General features: G+C 49.0%; 1 protein-coding gene across 1 annotated transcript in view; it reads left to right on the top strand.

Moving 5' to 3' along the window:
* Nucleotides 1-244: 244 nt before the first annotated feature.
* LOC310922925 (glypican-4-like) overlaps nucleotides 245-17,764 on the top strand; it is a 66,743-nt gene continuing 49,223 nt past the window's right edge. Inside the window, exon 1 of the mRNA XM_083883899.1 lies at nucleotides 245-638. Within this exon, the coding sequence (XP_083740025.1) occupies nucleotides 260-638 (379 nt within the window). The 5' untranslated portion in view covers nucleotides 245-259. The remainder of the gene's footprint in view (nucleotides 639-17,764) is intronic.

Here is a 17,764-nt window from a genome sequence, read left to right as displayed (position 1 = left end):
GGTGGGAGGGAAGGTGGGAAGGTGGGCACTCCCCGGGCAGGCTGTGCCGGGGCAGAGCCGTGTCTCCCCGCGGGAGGGAGCCCCGCACCCCGCTCCGCCTCGCTGGGCGGGCGAATCCCGGCTCCTGCTTTTCCCGGGGGCTGCAGAGGCTTGTCCCGGCCCTGCGCCATCCCGCTCGGCTACCGCCCCTCCCCTCCCCGCCTCCCTCCCTCCCTCCCTCCCTCTCTCTCTCCTCCTCCAGCACCACCACCACCACCCCATGTGCTTCCTGCCGGGCCAAGTTGGCGGAGCGGCGGCGCCGGGCGGGCCGGCGGAGCGGAGGCGCGGCGGAGCGGGGCGCGGGGCAGCGGCGGCAGCAGCAGGAGCAGCAGGAGCAGGAGCAGCGGGGCGCGGCGGGGCAGGCTCGGCGGAGCGGCGGCGGCGGCTGCAGCCTCGGGGCGCGCTGGCCCGGCCGCGGCGGCCCCCGCCCGCCCGCACCATGCCGCGGCGCCTGCCGCCCCTGCTCTGCGCGCTGGCCGCGCTCAGCCTGCCGCTGCTGCTGGCCGCCGAGCCCCGGCACAAAAGTTGCTCCGAAGTGCGGAGGCTCTACGCCGCCAAGGGCTTCAGCCAGAGCGAGGCGCCCAGCCACGAGATCAGCGGTGAGTCGCGGCCGTGCGCTCTGCCCGAGCCTTTGTGCGCGCTCGGCTCCGCTCGGGGCGGCCCCGCCGGGCAGCGGGGGTGCGCTCGGCTCCCCTGGCCCGGCTCCCTCCCCCCCGGCCCGGCTCCTGGAGCTCGGCGGGCCCCCCGTGCCGGGCAGTGCCGGGCGGGACCGCGCCTGTTGCCGGCCCCGCTCCCGGACCGGCGGCGGGGCGGGCGCTCCTGCTCCTGCCCTTGGGTTTGCCGGTCTGCCCGGCCCGGCCCGTGCCCGGCGGCGGCTGGCGGAGCGGCTGAGACATGGCTCTTTTTTTTCTTTTTTCTTTTTTTTTTTTTTTTTCTTTTTTTTTTTTTTCTTTTTTTTCTTTCCTTTTTTTTTTTTCTTTTTTTTTTTCTTTTTTCTTTTTTTTTCTTTTTTTTTCTTTTCTTTTTTCTTTTTTTTTTATTTTTCTTTTTTTTCCTTTTTCCTTTTCCTTCCCTCCTTCCTTCCCTCCTTCCTTCCCTCCTTCCTTCCCTCCTTCCTTCCCTCCTTCCTTCCCTCCTTCCTTCCCTCCTTCCCTCCTCCCCTCCTTCCTTCCTTCCTTTTTCTTCCTTTCTTTCTTTTTCTTTCTTTCTGTTTTTTTTCCTTCCCTCCACCTCCGTCCCCGGCGCATCCCGGGGAACAGGAGTGCTCGCAGCCGGCAAGCAGTAGGAAATGGTAGCTAATGTGCTCACACCCAAAACATTTTATTCTTTTTGTTTCATCCTTCATCTCCCTCCCAGGGCCGCTGCTTTTATTTCCCCTTCTGAATGACCTACTGGACCGCATTCTCCGCGGAACAAAGGAAGTGCCTTTTTAGCTGGAATCCTCGGAGACCACCAAGGACTCCAGCTCATGCACTGCAATTTCGCACTACTTTCAACAATAACAAAAATGCATGACTGAATGGCTCAAAAATGTGGAGTGTTGGAGGCATTCATTTCGGTCTGGGACACTGTCACAACACAGACAGACCCCAAGTAAATACCTTTAGACGGCTCAGATAGAAGCTGGGGGTAATCTTTACCATTGCTCTGCCCTCCAGATATGCATACATTATCCTTTTCACTGACAAAATTAAAATCATTTCAGCCGCTTGTGCTTTTGTATTGTCAGACTAATGATATGCATTTAGCCTACATCTGTTTGAATAAAAATTGCAGGCCCGTTTACTTCTCCAAGAAATATTTTAATGAGAAACGTCTGACTGGTTGCAGTTAAAATACTCTCTCTCCCCTTCACTCTGCCTGCTTTGTGAAATGGTCTCTAATAAATAGTGTTGCATTTGAGCCCAGCCCTCATCAGTGTAGGGTCAAAATGTGAGCAGACTGCCTCTGAAGTCCAGTATTGGGGAAGGTTTGACCCAGTCCTTATTTTATATATTGTTGTTTAAGATGACTTGGTGAGCTTTGGAGAATGTCAGGAGTAGATCATGCTGACAGGGCTGTTGTCTGTTGGAGAAAAGTGATGAGCAAGGTAAGATTATTTGACAAAAGAAGAGCTTTCTGCAATGACAAGCTGAAAATACCAGCTGGGTTATGTTGCTGTTCCAGGGGCACAAGGAGTCTGTGTCTGGCCTTGCTTGGAAAGCAACAGGTCTTGCAAAGTTGAGTTTTAAACGTAACCCTGCTGTGCAGGGTATTTCAGAGAGGGTGGTGGAAGTCTTTAAAGGAGGCGTGCTGTGTACGGCTTTAAAGTGTGGTGTACCTCAAGTGCGACTGAATTTAAAATCAAACCTGGAGTGGGGTGCTACACCTGCTGCAGTTTCACCTTCCCCCTGTGAATTCATGTGGCTTTGGCATGGGTTGTGTTTAGAGGTTCCAGATCTCCCCTCTTGCTGCTCAGCTGGTGTGCACAGATGTGACCACCAGTCCCACTTCTGGTGTAGAACTTTGTCAGAGTGGAGAACTTCACCTGGAATTGCCCCCGTGGGATCAGCACAGGGCACTGGAGTCCCACGGGCCAGGTGATAATGCTGGAGGCTGAGGTCTGGCACCAGGGTGAGAGGTCTGTGGTGTGTATTGTGTCTCCAGAAAAGAGTCACTTGCCAAAGCTTTGATTTCAGTCGGTGTTCCAGGTGATAAGTGGCGTGTTTTCCATCAGGAGAGTGAGTGGTTTGGAAAGGCCGTTACCTGGGCGCCTGGTTATCCGTGGGAATAAGATAAATGTGTGTGAGGGAATGGGCCATGTGCTTGGACAAGTATCCCGTTGGGGTGATGGGGGAAACTGGTGATTTCTGCTTGGGGGCACCTCTCTGCTCACAGAACTGGTGGGGGACAGGTTGGGGAGGCTTTAGTAGAACAAATGGAATCATGGATGCTGATGGAATGATGAGTGGACACATGGCTGTTGATGTCTGGAGTGCATCAACTTCTTTGTTAGATTTTTGTATTGATTTGATGGATTATGCTTTATTCTCACATTCTCTTAGCAAATTGCTTTAGCTCACAGTGCAGACAGAAACTTCCTAGCATCTTTGTAAAAAGGTGTCCTAAAAGCTGTGGCAAAGTTGTTTCTGTAAGTGTAGTGATTTCTTTGCTGTTGAGGATTACTGATCCTATAAAATGTTGGCCTTGAATTGTCAAAGTGAAGCAGCTGTGTGGTGCAGGCAGATGTGTCCCTGCGCTGGGCTATGTGACAGTAAGTGAAACTCATCCTCACTGGAAGGGCTTGGGAGTCATTTGGGGTTTTATAGCATCTCATGTGGATTTTTTTGGCCACATTTATTTTCTTCTGGAGCAGTAGATATGCAAACTTTTTTCTTTCAAGGAAATGCCCATCCCAGCAGGCATTTTATCTTGTATCATTGCTATTTCGGTGGCATTAAAGGCCACTCCTTCACCATAATTGCCCAGAAGTTCACTTGGATATTTATTTAGACCAGGTTTAGGACCTAATTAGAGTATGCATAAGTAACAGGTTAATATCTTGCTGAAGCATCTAGGCATTTCTGAAAGAAGCACACAGCTGCTCAACTCACTGCTTGCTTGATAAGAGGTGTAAAATGGGTTATTTGTGGTGTTGGACACAGAGAACTTGTTTCCTTTTATGTAGCTTTGGTGTTAGAGGTATAAACGCAAACTACTGCTATGAATCTGTGTGGAAGTTTTTAATAATCCGTGTCCCTTTGGTGCTGCTTTGTACCTGAGTATTCTTCAGTGTCTGCTGCTGCCCCTGTAGCCCTGTGATGTGTGTGTGGCACAGCTCCTGGCAGTGGTGAGATGCAATCTTGCTGCAGCTGGAGAGGTCAGTGCTTTCCTAGACCTGATGTCTGCACAGTTGGTTTGTGAAACCTGACTCCTGATAGTGTGTAGATAGTAGGTGGTGTGGGCAGAGCACCAGCCTGTAACTGCTGGTTTTAAGATGACTTTGACAGTTTCCCAGGGATGAGTCGTGTCTTGGGAAGTTCTGGGTCCCAGAGCCACCGGCTTTGTTCAAACCCTACCCAGAATGTGCTGTTCCTTGTGGATTCCATGTGTCTCCAAGCTGTCATGGTGATGGGGCCAAACTCCCTGGAGTGACCATCTGAAGGGGCTGCTTCCCCTGGTTGGTCTGGTGGGGCTGCAGAATGAAATGCAAAGGTGGCATCTGGAGACCCACAGTAGGTGGCTGTGATTTGAAAAACAAAAAGCCCTCACCCAACCTTTCTTTCAAAAGGCTGCTTCTTGCCCTCAGGTGTTAAACAGACGGAAATTCCTTCCCTTTTCCTGCTAATTGGAAGAACTAGATGTTTCTTTTCCTGGATTGAAAAGGGAAAAAAAAAAATAAAAATCTTGCCTGTTGGTGGAATATGTAGCCAGTGCAGCAGTGTCATCCTGCTCTCCCTGGCACTGCTGTCCTGGCAGAGCAAACCTGGAGCCTGCCTTTGCAGGGAGCTGGGTGCAAGCAGCCTTTTAGTGAAGTGTTCAATGTAATTAATCTCTATTTAAACCAAACTATTTGAATAGCTGTGTTTATTTGTTAGAGCAGTTTTTTTCCCCATGGCAGAGGAAATCGGTTGACCCTTGATTTTTGGACTTCTGGGACTTTGCCCAAAGTAACTGTGGGCAGGTGTGTCCTGATGTCCTGCTGCTCACATGTCCCCAGTGTATTTATGGCTGTCAGTAGATGCCTTGGTGTGCTGCCCTTGGTCAGTCAGGAATGCTGCTTTGTTTGCATTGCTGTTTGCTGGGGTTTAACCCCAGCCAGCAATCAAGCCTCACGCAGTCACTCGTTCACTTCCCTACCAGAAGGATTAGGGAGAGCACCAAAAGGGTAAAAGGCAGGAAACTTGTGGATTGAGAAGAAGACAGTTCAACAGGGAAAGCAAAAACTGAGCATGTGAGCAAGGCAAGGAATTCACCGTTTGCTTGGGCAGGCAGGTGTTCAGCCATCTTCAGGAGAGCAGGGCCCCATCATACATAACAGTGACTTGGGAAGGCAAACACCATGACTCCAAATGTCCTCTTCTTTCTCCTTCTTCCCCCCCACTTTCTATACTGACCATGATGTCATATGGTCTGGAATCTCTCTCTGGTCAGTTGGGATCACCTGTCCCAGTGTCTCTTCCCAATCTCCCGTGCACCTCCAGCTTCCTTGCCAGCATATCAGTACAAGAAGCAGAAAAGACTTTGGCTGTGTGTAAGCCCTGCTCAGCAATAACAAAAACTTTCCTGGGTTATCAACCCTATGCTCAGCACAAATCCAGAACACAGTCCCATACTAACCACTGCGAAGAAAATTAACTCTACTCCAGCCAAATCCAGCCCATTGTTTTACATGTCAAGTCCAGCAAATGCTGCTTTAGTTTTTCACAGGCTTCTCTTCCATGTGGCCCCTTCCAACTGAGAAACGGATTCTGGATCCCCTCCAGGCCAACGTTACTGGGCTGTCTGGCACTGCTGAGCCTGTTGCAGTCGGTTTGCACAAGGCAGCTCTGGACTTGCTGTGTTATGAGAAGTACCAGATTACACCTGGTCATCCTTGAGGTCTGTTTGGAGAGACCTGGCCACCAGCTGTACCTATCTGCCATGCCTCCTGTCCAGCGAAGGCAGCAGTCCTTGGCAGGCAGGGAGTTTTCTCCACGCATTTAACGGAGCGATTCCCGGCCACCCAAGGGTGGCGGCGGAGTGACCACTGCAGAACATCCCCGCTCGCAAACACAAACTTGCTGGCATGGAAAACTAAACGGGAGAGCTGCTTGAAGTATTTTTAGCCGCTTCTAATGTCATTTAGCAACTGGAAACAGCGGGAGGGAATGGGGAGGAGAGCTGGCAAGCGTGCGAGTTTGCCCACAGGCCACCGACGAGCGAGCGCTGGCGTCCGGCACTGGCGGCCGTGGGGCTTGGGGAGTGTTGGCAAAGGCTGGCTCCTGGCTGAGTCACGGCTCCAGCCGCCGCTCGCCTGGGATGCTGCTTTCTCTCTCTCTCTCTCTCTATGAATGTGCAGCGCGGGGTTTTGTCCGGCTGCAGCGGTGTACCGTGTCCTAGCAGCGCGAAGCATGTGGTTTTTAGCAGCGGCTGCTTGCAGTGGTCCGGGGGCTGAGTTGGGAGTATCGTTTTCCTTGGCAGACACTTCATAGAAAGTTCTGTTTTTCCTGCCAGAATAAGCAGTCATTACATTCCATACAATTCGTAGTCAAATTATTATCTATTGTTAAAACTGCCTTAATTATCAGATGTTTCCTTAGACGTGTAGCTGTTTTTTAAGAGGCTGAATAGGCGTGTGTACATTGTGCAGAAGGCCCGAGCGGCGCAATGTTTTCAGTGCTGTTTTGTAGTTTCAGGGAGATTTTCTGTGGCTTTCGTATGTCAACAGGCTTTTTATTCGTGCTGAAACAGCAGCAGAGCAGGGCCAACACGACAGCGAGGCGCTGTTTTGGGTCCCTGCATCTCCTCTCAGCCATGGTATTTCCTTACTACCTGTGGAGCCAAGGAAGTTCAGGATGAAGCATCACTGCTGTGTGTGTGAGATGGCTCCAATGGGAGAGGGTTCCAGATGAGCATTTTCTGTCTTGGACATGCAGGTAGCATCTGCCCAATAGGGCTGTGACCTCTGTCAGGAGGCTGGAAAGGTCCCAGTTCCTCGAGCTGGGGATGTCTGTGGTCTTAGCCTGCTCTTGATGTTGGATGGTGGCTTGTGCAGACCCCACTGTCTGGCTCTGTGCAATGGATTGCCAGCCCTGGAACCTGCATGGATGGGGAAGGATTGCCAGTGGTTCTCAAGAGGTGTCAGATGTGTGGTTCTTGTCTCCTGTCCTCTTCTCACACATAGCCATTCCCATGGATTTCTGTGGATGTGAATGTGTATTGAGTTGCCCAGGCTTTGTCCTTGACATCTCCCACGGCTGTGGGCAGCACCAGGATGGAGAATCGGAATTATTCAGTCTGCTGTAAAATTCTTTGCCTCCTCCCAGAAGAGGAGCAATCCTCAGGGACCTGACTTTTTCAATTTTTTTTTTTTTTTTTTTTTTTTTTTGGTTGGGGGAAGGAAATTCTTGTTAGCCAGAGAGGTCAGGATGTGTGTCTCCTCTGCAGCCGGGCTGAGTGTGAGCTGCCAGTCCCAGTTTCCCGGGCAATAACCTCCTTGCATTCCTCACATTCTTCCTGCTTTCTCTTTCTTTTGAGATTATGAAGATAACTTCCTTCTCCCATTGCTAAGCAATTCGAGGACCCAGTAAGTTTCCCTCTTGTTCCCTAAATTACCCTGTGTGTTTCAAGATGCCCCATGGCAAACCCCTCTGGTGCCTGGCAAGGTGCAGTTGGTGCTCTGCATTGGGGTTTGTGCATCTCAGGAAGAAAGTGTGCTGTGTGTATTCTTTTTTTTCATTGCCAAGTGTTTTAATTAAAATAGATTACTACTTTGTTGTAGCCCATCTTACCTGGTTCCTGGTTTGTTAAAGAAGCTTTTCATGAAACTATTTTGCTTTTCTAGGAGAGATTTTTTGTGTTTTTCTTTGCCTGTGCAGAATACGTGCAGCCTGCAGAGACTGTGGTTGAAGCACCATGTTTATGCCAGAGAATTTTCTTGTTTACATCTTTCTGGTCCAGGAAAGGTGCTCAGATAAAAATAGCATGTTGGAAGAGGGGACCTGGTGAGAAAGTGTTGGAGGCTTTATGTGTGCAGGGCTGGTGGCAGCCATGTGGGCTGTTGGCAGGCTTTGCCTGTGGCTGTGGTAGTTTTCTTAGGATGGTGTTTTCTGTTTGAAAATGGTCGTGGTTGGCACAATCATCTTCCCTGCTAGTTCATGCCTGGCAATCTGTCACCTCTCATTCCCTGGGAGTGGGTCCTGGGAGAAGAGGGAGGTGGGATGGGGTGATGTTCCTCAAGGGCAGCAGTGCATCACCTCACTGGCAAAGTGCTTGAAAGGATGGAGATGGTGCTTAAAAAGTGTGTGGGGCGATACCAGCTGATGGGATCAATCTTAATTAAAGGCTACTCAGTGTTGATTTTAATGTGAAATTAGAACTATAGTACCTCTTTCCCAATGTAAAGCATTGCCAGATTCCCCACCTCCCCAAAAACACTCTTAGAAATACTTTTTTTGTTGTCCATCTTCTAAGCAGAGAAGTAAAGTCCGTTAGTTTCCTTTCTACTCCTATTTTCTGTGGCTTACACAACCAGTGGCTGATGGATTTGTGGGAGTTCCCTGTGAAGGACTTCTCTCTCTCCCTCTCCAAGCTTTGGTGTTGGAAAGGTATGTAGATGGCTGAGAGGGGCTACCCTGAGCAAAGGATTTTGAAGGAGTGTTTCTCTTAATGTTTCCAATTTAGAAGCTGAGAATTGTCTGGATTTTAAGCAAATTCAGATGGGAGCAAGCAATGATGAAATGTTTAAAATATGTTTGAACATTTTTGTGGGAATAGGAGCAGTTCTTATACAGCCGAGGCTGCAGCTTTCGGGAGGTGAAAATATGTGGCCCTTACACATTGTCAGCATTGTTGCTGCCTTTTTTCCCCCCCCTTCTTTTTCCTTTTTTAAAAATGCTCATAGGAAATTGGCTTTGGTAATTGAGTTTCTACAGAACCACAACATCCAATAGCTGTTCCTTTCCAGGGGTCACCCTCAGGTTAGTTTAAGTAATGTGCAGTCAGTTTAACCTCTTGTGGTTTGTAGTGCTATTCTAGAAATTACTGGTGATTTGGGGTGTGTTAGAGTAACAACTTCACAGGAAAACCCCAAATGTCAGGGTGTCTGGTTTTCAGAGAGCTCTGACCGCTTGCCTTGTGAAAACCAGGCACCTCGAGGTACGTCCCTTCTTGCATCGGAAAATGCTGTTAAAGCCTTTATGGCCCGTTGACTTTCCTTTTGAAAGAAGCTGAAACAACCCTGGGTGATTTGTTTACCTACACTGACTTAAAACATCCTCCTGCTTGGAAGCACCATGCAGAACCTGTGCTGGATGCTCTGTGTTGGGTCACATCGCCCTGCGTGGCACTGATGGAGGAGCAGCAGTGCTCTGGACCCCCAAATCCTGGGGTTTAGGGGATTTGCTGGCAGCAGAGGGCCAGCTTTAAGAAATTATGAGCTGGGGCTTTAGCTTTGTAGCATTGACAGTTTGGTATAAAAAGCTCTGTGTTGCAGGCTGTGATGACAGGGGGTGATAAATCACTCTTGGCTGGTACTACAGGTTCCAATAATGGTGTTTTAAAAAGATTACATGGGTTTTAATACAAACTTTTTGCCTCTTTGTACTCCCTCTTTTTAAAGAGTTGAGCCTGTTTTGATTCAGCGTTCTTGGAACATAAAGACGGAGCCAGGATTTTTACTGGGCTGAAATGCTTCTCCTACAAACATGAGTTTTTTGCTTCTCCTACAAACATGAGGATCTTGTTTGAGTGTCTTTATAGCCAACTGGCTGGCAGTGTCCTCTTTGCAAGGGAGCTGGCTTGTTTGTTTGTTTGTTTGTTTGTTTTGAAGGTAGCTGTGTCCCATGGAGGATTAAAGACCAAGCACCTTCACACAGTTCTGGTGAGTGCAGCTATTGGAAAGAAATTAGAGATCGAGAGAGCCATGCAGTAAGGGGAGTAAATAATCTCCTGCACCCTCTTTGACTTTCCTTGGCCCGTTCTCATGGGAGAGACAGAGCATTTATGTGATCAAAGAAATGGGCACAATTACAAGCCTGATGGAAAATCAATCCCTTGCCAGCTATGTATGGGCGCCCAGGTGGGCTTTGCCTTTGCTCTGAAGAGTGTGGCTGGATTTTTTTTGTGTACCTGCCAACCTTAGGATTCCTAAGCAGTGGCCAGTGGTGGCCAGCAGTCCTGGGAGAGCACAGGGTGCCTGGTGAGCCAGGGAAGTGAGGCAATAGTGCCCATGTCCCTTTGCCTGGGCAGAGGCACTGGGAGCAGCTGGCAAACACCCGGCACGCAGATCAGGGGTCAGAGTGGTGCTGCTGGTTTAGTTTGGACTGGAGGAAAACAAACAGGCTTCCTCCAGAGTTTTGGCTCCGTTTAGAGACAAAATTGAGGGTGCCATAGGGCCATACGCTTTTCTTCTCCGTGGGGGGAAAAATGGCTTTAATAGCGTCTGCTAATGATTCAGTGCTGTTTACATAATAATTGCGGTTCGCTTTCATTAGCTCTCATAATGAGATTGCTTTCTTCCAGTGCAATCACTTGCTGGTTTGGTTTTACATGCTCCTGCCTCCCTGCTCCCCGAGCCTGGCAGTGGGATGAGGAGGGAGTGCAAGGGCTCTGTGCCTGGCCTGGCTTCCCCTTCCCCAGCTCCAGGCATAGAAGAAAGTTCACAACTGCTCCCTGGAAAGGAGAGGAGGTGAAGGGGTTTTGTACTGCTGGGACCCAGGTGGTGGTTTGGAGCATCATCACAGTGGTTTGGAGCATCATGGCATCCTAGTGGAGTTGGGTTTAAATCCATTTTGCATGAGGTTCTCTCATCTTTGTACTGAAAACTCTTGGTCTTACCTGTTTGCGAGGGAGGGAATCCAGTGACCTGCTTCCACCCAGAGGAAGAAGCCAGGCCCTTTTGTCTCCAAGTTCCACCATATCAGAAGCACTGATCCGTGACAGTGGATGTGCACCATGGATATTGTTTGTCTGTAGCTGCTGCAGCCTAACCTTGATGTCGTATTTGTTTGCGTTCCACGTTTGAGGAGTTGTGAACGGTGGCGATGCTCCCCGGGCTGCAAGTGCCTGCCTCCTGCAGCACCCAGCTGCTGTGCCAAGGAGCTGCTGTGAGATAACACCTACTGCTGATCTCTTTTAAATTAATAATGTCACTAGGAGGAAAACATAATAGTGTGAGTGCTACCTTTTGAGAAGGTAAGGCTGGCTGTTGTTTGGTTGGGCGGGTTTGTTTTTTCCTTTGTAGTGTAGTAGTGGGTGCATGAGGGTTTCAGGGCAGCCGAGTGCTGGCAGGCAGGACGTGGCTGACCTTGGCACAGCACTGGGCTGGAGCAGAATGGGTCCCCATGGAGCAGTGGGTGCTCACCCAGGGGTGCCACGGGGAGTGTGGGGGTCTGTGTGCGTGGCTTTGCAGATGTCCTGGGGGATGCATGCCCTCTCCCCTTTGGCTGCAAGTGGCTTTCTTTAGAAATGTGCCTCAATTTGTTGCTATTGGTAGATTAGGGTTTCCACTGCTGGAGGGTCCTGAGCAGAGGATGAGTTGACCTTCTTCACCTTTGCAACACAAAACACTTTTATGGGGAGGTTGGGAAAGGCGCGACTGCTTTTGGCCATGTGGCTTCTGCTAATTATCTTGAGTTAATTGGGGCTGGTTGAAGAGCTGTGGCTTGGTAGGTAGAGGAGGCTGGAAGAGACAGAGCTCAGGGCTGCTCAGCCTTGTTGAATCCAGCCCACCAAGGGGATCCTGGTGCAGGCGCCTCGCTAGTGAAAACTCCACGTAACTCAGCTCTCCGCATTATTAAAGGCTCCTTTATACCTCTTCTTGCCGTAACTCCTGTGAGAACAGCCAGTCTTTTCAGCAGCCTTCCTTATGGGGAAAGTTCTGTGAGGGGAGCAGCCTGGCTGGCACGGCACTGCTCCAAACCAGCCCTGAAGCTGCTGTTGTAGCAGTCTGGGAGCGGGCAAAGGTGCCAGGCGAGCCTGATGCTCCTGTCCAGCCTTGCCAAAACAAGGGCTGTGGGTCCACTTGCTGCCCAGCTGGCTCAGTAGGATCCTGAAAAATAGTTGTGAAAAGTAAGGGTTAATTTCTATGTATCAAAATATGCACACAAGGTTAAATGAGACTTCCTTCTCGTCAATGAATTACGGCTTGAAAATATTTGCATTCTTTCCTGAAAGATTTAGGAATAATTATACAGCACTCAGGGGCAAGGCATTCCCAGATAAACTTAACAACTCTATAATTTGTACTTGAGGCAGGGTTTCCTGTAAATGATAGCTTTGTTTAATTTTACAATACTGCTTCCAAATGTTTGCTGACTATGAATTGTGAGCTAAACTGGACTTGTGAATCTGGAAGAGTATTTATTTGTTTGTTATTGCAGACAGTAAGAGCTGCTGTGTTAGGCTAAAACTTGGCGTCTCCTGTACAAGCTGTAGGCATCTCTCCCCAGGCAGGTTTGGTGAAATGGGCAGCTGATGTAGGGTGTGAACAACTTCTTTGTACAAAATTCCTGAGCTTCTCTAGGATCTCCTCCTGCTCTGTCTTTCTTATTCTGGGGTTGGGAAAGGAACGCTGCAGTCGCAATGCACATACTTTATTTCCATTACTCAAAGCTGGAGTCATGCATAGTTACAGCCAAAGACACTTCAGCAGCTCTGGGGATAACAAGATAGCTGACAGACTGGAATGCGGATTTATCAGGGGTAAAAACTGGCAAAATTCCTTATTTCTGGTTCTTCTTTTTAAATAGGCCCTTCATGCTCCTGCTGCAAGAGCTCACTGCATGTTTAACCCTTTGTGTTCTCCCAGCTGGATCCAGGGATGAGCACTGGCACTCCCTGTGTTTCTTTTGGGATTAAATTGCTCAGTCCCACATAGTTCCTAGGTGTTGTTTTTAAACTGCAAAGCTCTTTAAGAAGTGCTTTCAATGGGTTTTTATTTTAAAGTGCAAGCCTTTGCACCAGATGTCTGTCTGAGTGACCACAGAATGTAAATTTTACTGTGTGTTGCCTTTGGACTGGCAGCTAGGGAGACTACTGGGCAGTTAACATAGGCAGATTGTGCCACGAAATCTGCTTTCTTGGATTTGATTCATATTAATTTCTTTCGAAGCAAATCTCTTTATTGGCTTCAGTTTCATTTTGCTGTAGAGCTACTTTTACTGTGCCTTTGCTAGGACCTGGAAATACTTACATTGCTATGAGAAATAGGTCATACTCAACTCCATAGATTTTCAGTTATATATATATATATATATATATATATATTAATATTGCAAGACATTAAGCAATTTCTTTTTGGGGAAGCAAGTTATGGCAGAAGGAGCACACTTGGAAGTTAAATAAATTAAGTGAAATCCTTCAATTACAGGCGGGAGGTTCAGAAGACAAGTCAGGCAGTTTAGGGAAGGAGTTTTCGAGTTAAAATTTAACCTTTCCCAGTCTTCTGTGAGCAGTGGTACAGCAAGTCCTGCCTGGAGCCAGCCCAGTGCAGGAGCCTGGGGTGAGGGCTCTGACGTGGCCATCTGCAGGGTGGATGGATTTGGAGCTGGTGGTTGTGCCTGTGGTTGGGAGTCTCGACTGGCTGAGAACGAAGAGAATTTCACTTTTTATTGGAAAAGGAAAGAATTGCTCAAGGATTGCAAAACACTTTGTTTTGGAAGAAATGTCATTGTTTGAAAATAGCACAAGAGCAGGAGGGGAGCTGTCCCTAAGCCTTTGGCAGTCTTGGAAATCTTCTTCTTACCTGGGGGCTCAAGTGAAGCTTCAAGGCTTAAGTGTTAGCTTGGATTTTTGTCTGAGGGTATTCAGGCTAGGAGGGCTATACTTCTTCCATTCCTGCCTGTTTCTTTGGCAGTGTAAGGATGGGGAACTTTATTTTTATTGTTTTTTAGTTTTCTATTTTAAGCAGGAGGGATAGAGTTTAGAAAGGAAAGTAAGTCTTGGCTTTTGGACAGAAACACTGACGGGGGGTGGTGGCCAGCACTTGGTCTCTCATGGGACAGTTGCTGGCTCCTGGTTTTCTGCCCTCTGTGTCCTTTCTGCTCCCTGCATTTATCTCCTTGGCTGAGCCCCAAGCACATGGATTTGAACCAGCATGGCCATCACAGCTTTGCTGCAGGCCCTTGTCTGTGTGCTGCTTGGCCTGTTTAGTCTGGGTGCATCCCCAGGACAGGTCTGTGCCCACAGTGTGAAGCTGCTCTGGTCACAACACAGTCATCCACTGGAGACACCCAACCCAATGGATTTGCCACAGAGGGCAGCCCTCCCACCAAAGCCTTGTCTCAGCCCTGACAGGATCTCCCTATGTAGCTGGCGGGTTGTTTGGTGCCTCTCCATTGCAGGGGCTGCCCATTGCTCCTCCAGGCTTTTTTTTTTAGCTGCAAAGTGTATTTCATAGAGTATTTTTGCTGATGGAAAGTGCCAGAACACAGCAGTGGCTGTTGGGAGGGAGAGGAGGTCCTCTTCCTGCTTCAGAAAGACTAACACATCTGGTAAATCCATCCCATCCTTCTAATCAGCCATCCTCTCCCTCGGGCTCACAGTGCCAGGGCTGTTCACCTTCCTGCTGGTGGATGTCGATGGTCCTGCCTGGGAGGTGGATGGCAAAGGTCCTGTTTGCACTGCCTACTCCCCGCAGGTTGCTCAGGACTGTGCTTAAGAAGACAAAATAAATCCCTTTGCTGCCTGCTAGCAAAACCTCAGTGCAATTGTCCCCTGGGGCAGGTGGGTGCTGTAAGCCCAGTGTGTTGTTTCCCCATCCCACCAAAGCCCAGCTGCTGTTCAAGACAAGAGATCAGAGTTGGGGTCTGCAGGTGGACAGTCTGCGCAACACCAGGGCTGAGGTGTCTCCTAAACTTGCTTTTTCCAAAATACCTAAGAAAACATAACCCTGTGCTGTGTTCCCATGTGGAGCAGCAATGAGAAGGCGCATGCTTACACACTGTAAAAGATATCTGGAAGAAGGGTAGGGAGCTCAAAAAGCTTTAATTTTCAAAGGTTGAAGTGGCCCCCTGCACTCCTGGGAGGCATTTCCTTGAACAAAGGTGGCAGCACAGAAATTGGCTTGGGAATTGTTGCAGAGATGTTGGGATTTATCTGTGCTGTGGTGAGGAGGAGGAGTGCCTGTGTGAAGCTGGCAGCAGATAAGGCTGGTGTTCACAGCTGCGCCAAGGAAAGCAGCAAAGATAGGGCATTCTGGGGAGTGGGGAGAAGGAGGAATTTTTAATTTTGCGATATCCTTATCTTAATCCTTTCTCCCCTCTCTGCCACCCTCCTTCTTGCCTCGTCCAGGGTAGGTTAAACTGCTCAGCCTCGCCTTTTCCACAAACACTGGCAGGCTGGTGGTTCCAGACCTGGGAATACATTGGGAGTCTGTTTCAGCAGTGGGATGGGTTTTTGGACGTAGGTGGTGTTGTGCTAGCAGAGCACAGTGCAGTGCTTGTGTGAGCTGGGTGGCTTCTGCAACGGATACCTGGCTGTTGGAAAAGTAACACTTGGTAGGAGCAGCAGTCGAGGGCTTAAAAGCACGTTTTTCAGGTCAAAAAATTTTATTTACAAACTCAGCTGTGGTCTTAGCTCTGAGGTGTTTTGTCCAAGGGGAGATAAAGCAGGGAGGTGGGAGATGGGGGATGGTTCTGAATGTCACCAGAGCACAGGCTGTGCTCCTCTGCCATAGCTGTTGCTCCCTGGGTGGGGAGGCAGTGACTCCACTGTTGGGATCTCTGGGCAAATGTCCTGCTCTGTGCTTGGGGTTGGTGCCTCTTGCCTCTCCAGGCACCATTCCTTTTTTTTTTTTTTTTTCCAGGGGGATTTTTTTTTGGGCGGGGGGGGGAACCTGGAGCTTTGCCTCTGGCTGGAGGGAAGATTTCCACTGACACCCTCCCTCTGTATGGTAGCCCAGTTTCAGGGAGTTTCAAAGGTCCTGGGCAAATTGCACCTTGGGTTTTTGGCACTGGACATCCCCTGCCTCCTGTTGTGCTGCTTATTTGCCTTTCTCCATGTGTTGCTTCAGCCTTGGCCATGTACATTTCTGGAGGTTTGTCTTATTTACATGAACAGTTCTCGGAAAGTGCAGCTGAAAAGCAGCTTTTTTTTTTCCTGGGAACAGCCAGGAACCACTAGTGTGTGATCTTTGTGTATAAAGTTGCCTTTCTGTGATTATAAACAGTGGCCCTAGGATGGATGTGCGGTGGACCTGTTTAGATTTAAACCTGACCCACCTCCTCGTTTTCAGTGCTGGCATCCCCTTTAGCAACGTGTTCTTTCCTGCCTTTTGCAGTAACTCATGATGTGTGTTTTTTAACTTTTAAATTGGAAAGTCCCATCAAATGGTGGTGTCCTGCTCTAGGCAGCAGTGTATGATTTTGTTTTTAATGGTGTTTTTCTTTTTTTGTTGTTGTTGTTGTTTGTTTGTGGGTTTTTTTTGTTTTGTTTTGTTTTTTTGGTTTTTTTGGTTTTTTTTCCCGATGCAATATCAGATACACAGATTGCTCATTACTTTACCATGTAGCCATTCTTCTGATGGCCTGGCAAGCCAAGGTAGCCTGATAGCCACAGAGAGCCTATTACATGTCCCAGTTAGCCCCTGGGAGCTCTGTCTAAGGGAGGGGATGAGTGGGATGCACAGCTCTGTGCCTTGGTCCTGCATCTGCAGTGGAAGAGCTGCTGCAAGATTAGGCTCTGCTGGTTATCCGTCCCAGAGCCCTTCATCTGGGCTTGTTTCCCCAACCCTGCTTTGCATCAGATTCATGTGAGCTAATTATTTCTGAAACCTCTTTAATTGGTGGCTCTTTCTGGTCCAGCTGTTTGTACAGTCATGAGCAGAGCGAAGACCTGGGGCAGAGCAGCATCATCTTTCTTCCCAGGAAGGCAGGCTGGATCAAGGGGTTGACAGCATCCCTGGGGTCATTGATGAAGCAAGAAAGGCCTTTGTGTGGCTTTATGGGCAAGGCTGGAAAATGCAGGATTCCAGAAGCTTGCTGCTTTACTGGATGTTCATAGTGTGCAGCTGTGTACTGAGATGTAGCATGGGTTCCTCAAAATTGAGTTGTGGCTGTGATGCTCTGGCTAAGCATTTCTGGGGTGATGACAGTGGTTCTTCCAGACTACTGGAAAGCTGCTCTGCAGTGGAGCTGCACAGCCAGAATATTTGGCCCCAAACTGGCTCATTGTGGAAGGGACACTGCCTGTGTCTGGGCTGAGAAGGTCATCCTGCACTCAGCTAAACTGGGGGGACAACCAGGGAGCTGGAATTGTAGAGCTGCAGAAGTGCTCTCAGCCTTCCCTCTGGTGCCAAAACAGTCCCTGTGTTGCTATGAAAATGTCTTGTGGAAAACTTTCCACTTAGAACTGAAGTCTCATTTATGTCTGCCCAGGACCTGCTCTTGGCCCGAATTTTATTTTCTAAGCAAATGAGACTTTCTGGTCCTTGAGGCGGTGGAAATAACTGCTCCACCAGCTTGCAGCCCACCCGCCCTCAGGGGCCTGGCAGGCGGTGGAGGGTTTTGGCAGAGGAGATGGTTTGTTCAGCAGGAGCACTGTAGGGCTTGAGTGGGGCAGTGGGCAGTTTGTGAGCCCTCTAAAATCTTGGTTTTCAGGGGATCACAGCTCCCCATATTGCAACCTTCAAGGTACTGCTGTGCTCCCACAGACCCCTCCAGTCACCCCCCAGACTGCAGACTACAAACTGAATATGAAATGCTTAATAGGAGCCAAACTGCCTTGAAAAATGTGTGGATGCAAAATTAATTCGAAAAATCTGGCCTTTTGTGTATTTTCTTTCTGGAGCCTCTTAACCCGCTCCATGTTCTTATGTTATCTGCACTGTTACTCTGCTTGGCATGCTCTGGAGGCAGGAGAAGGGCTTATTAATGTGGGTTTTTACATAGATAAATGTGGTTGTGAAGTACTATTGACACATGGAAATGTTGGTGGATGCTTAGAGAAGGATCAGCTGCTTCGTGATAGCTCTGTGCCAGTTCCCTCGTTCGAATATAGTTACGAAACCCAGTTGTAGCAAAGCATGTTGTTAAAAAAAAAAAGG

This window comes from Zosterops lateralis (genome assembly GCF_965231275.1).
Source record: "Zosterops lateralis genome assembly, chromosome: Z".
NCBI classification, from domain to species: domain Eukaryota; kingdom Metazoa; phylum Chordata; class Aves; order Passeriformes; family Zosteropidae; genus Zosterops; species Zosterops lateralis.
This window is presented reverse-complemented; position numbering and strand designations above follow the sequence as displayed.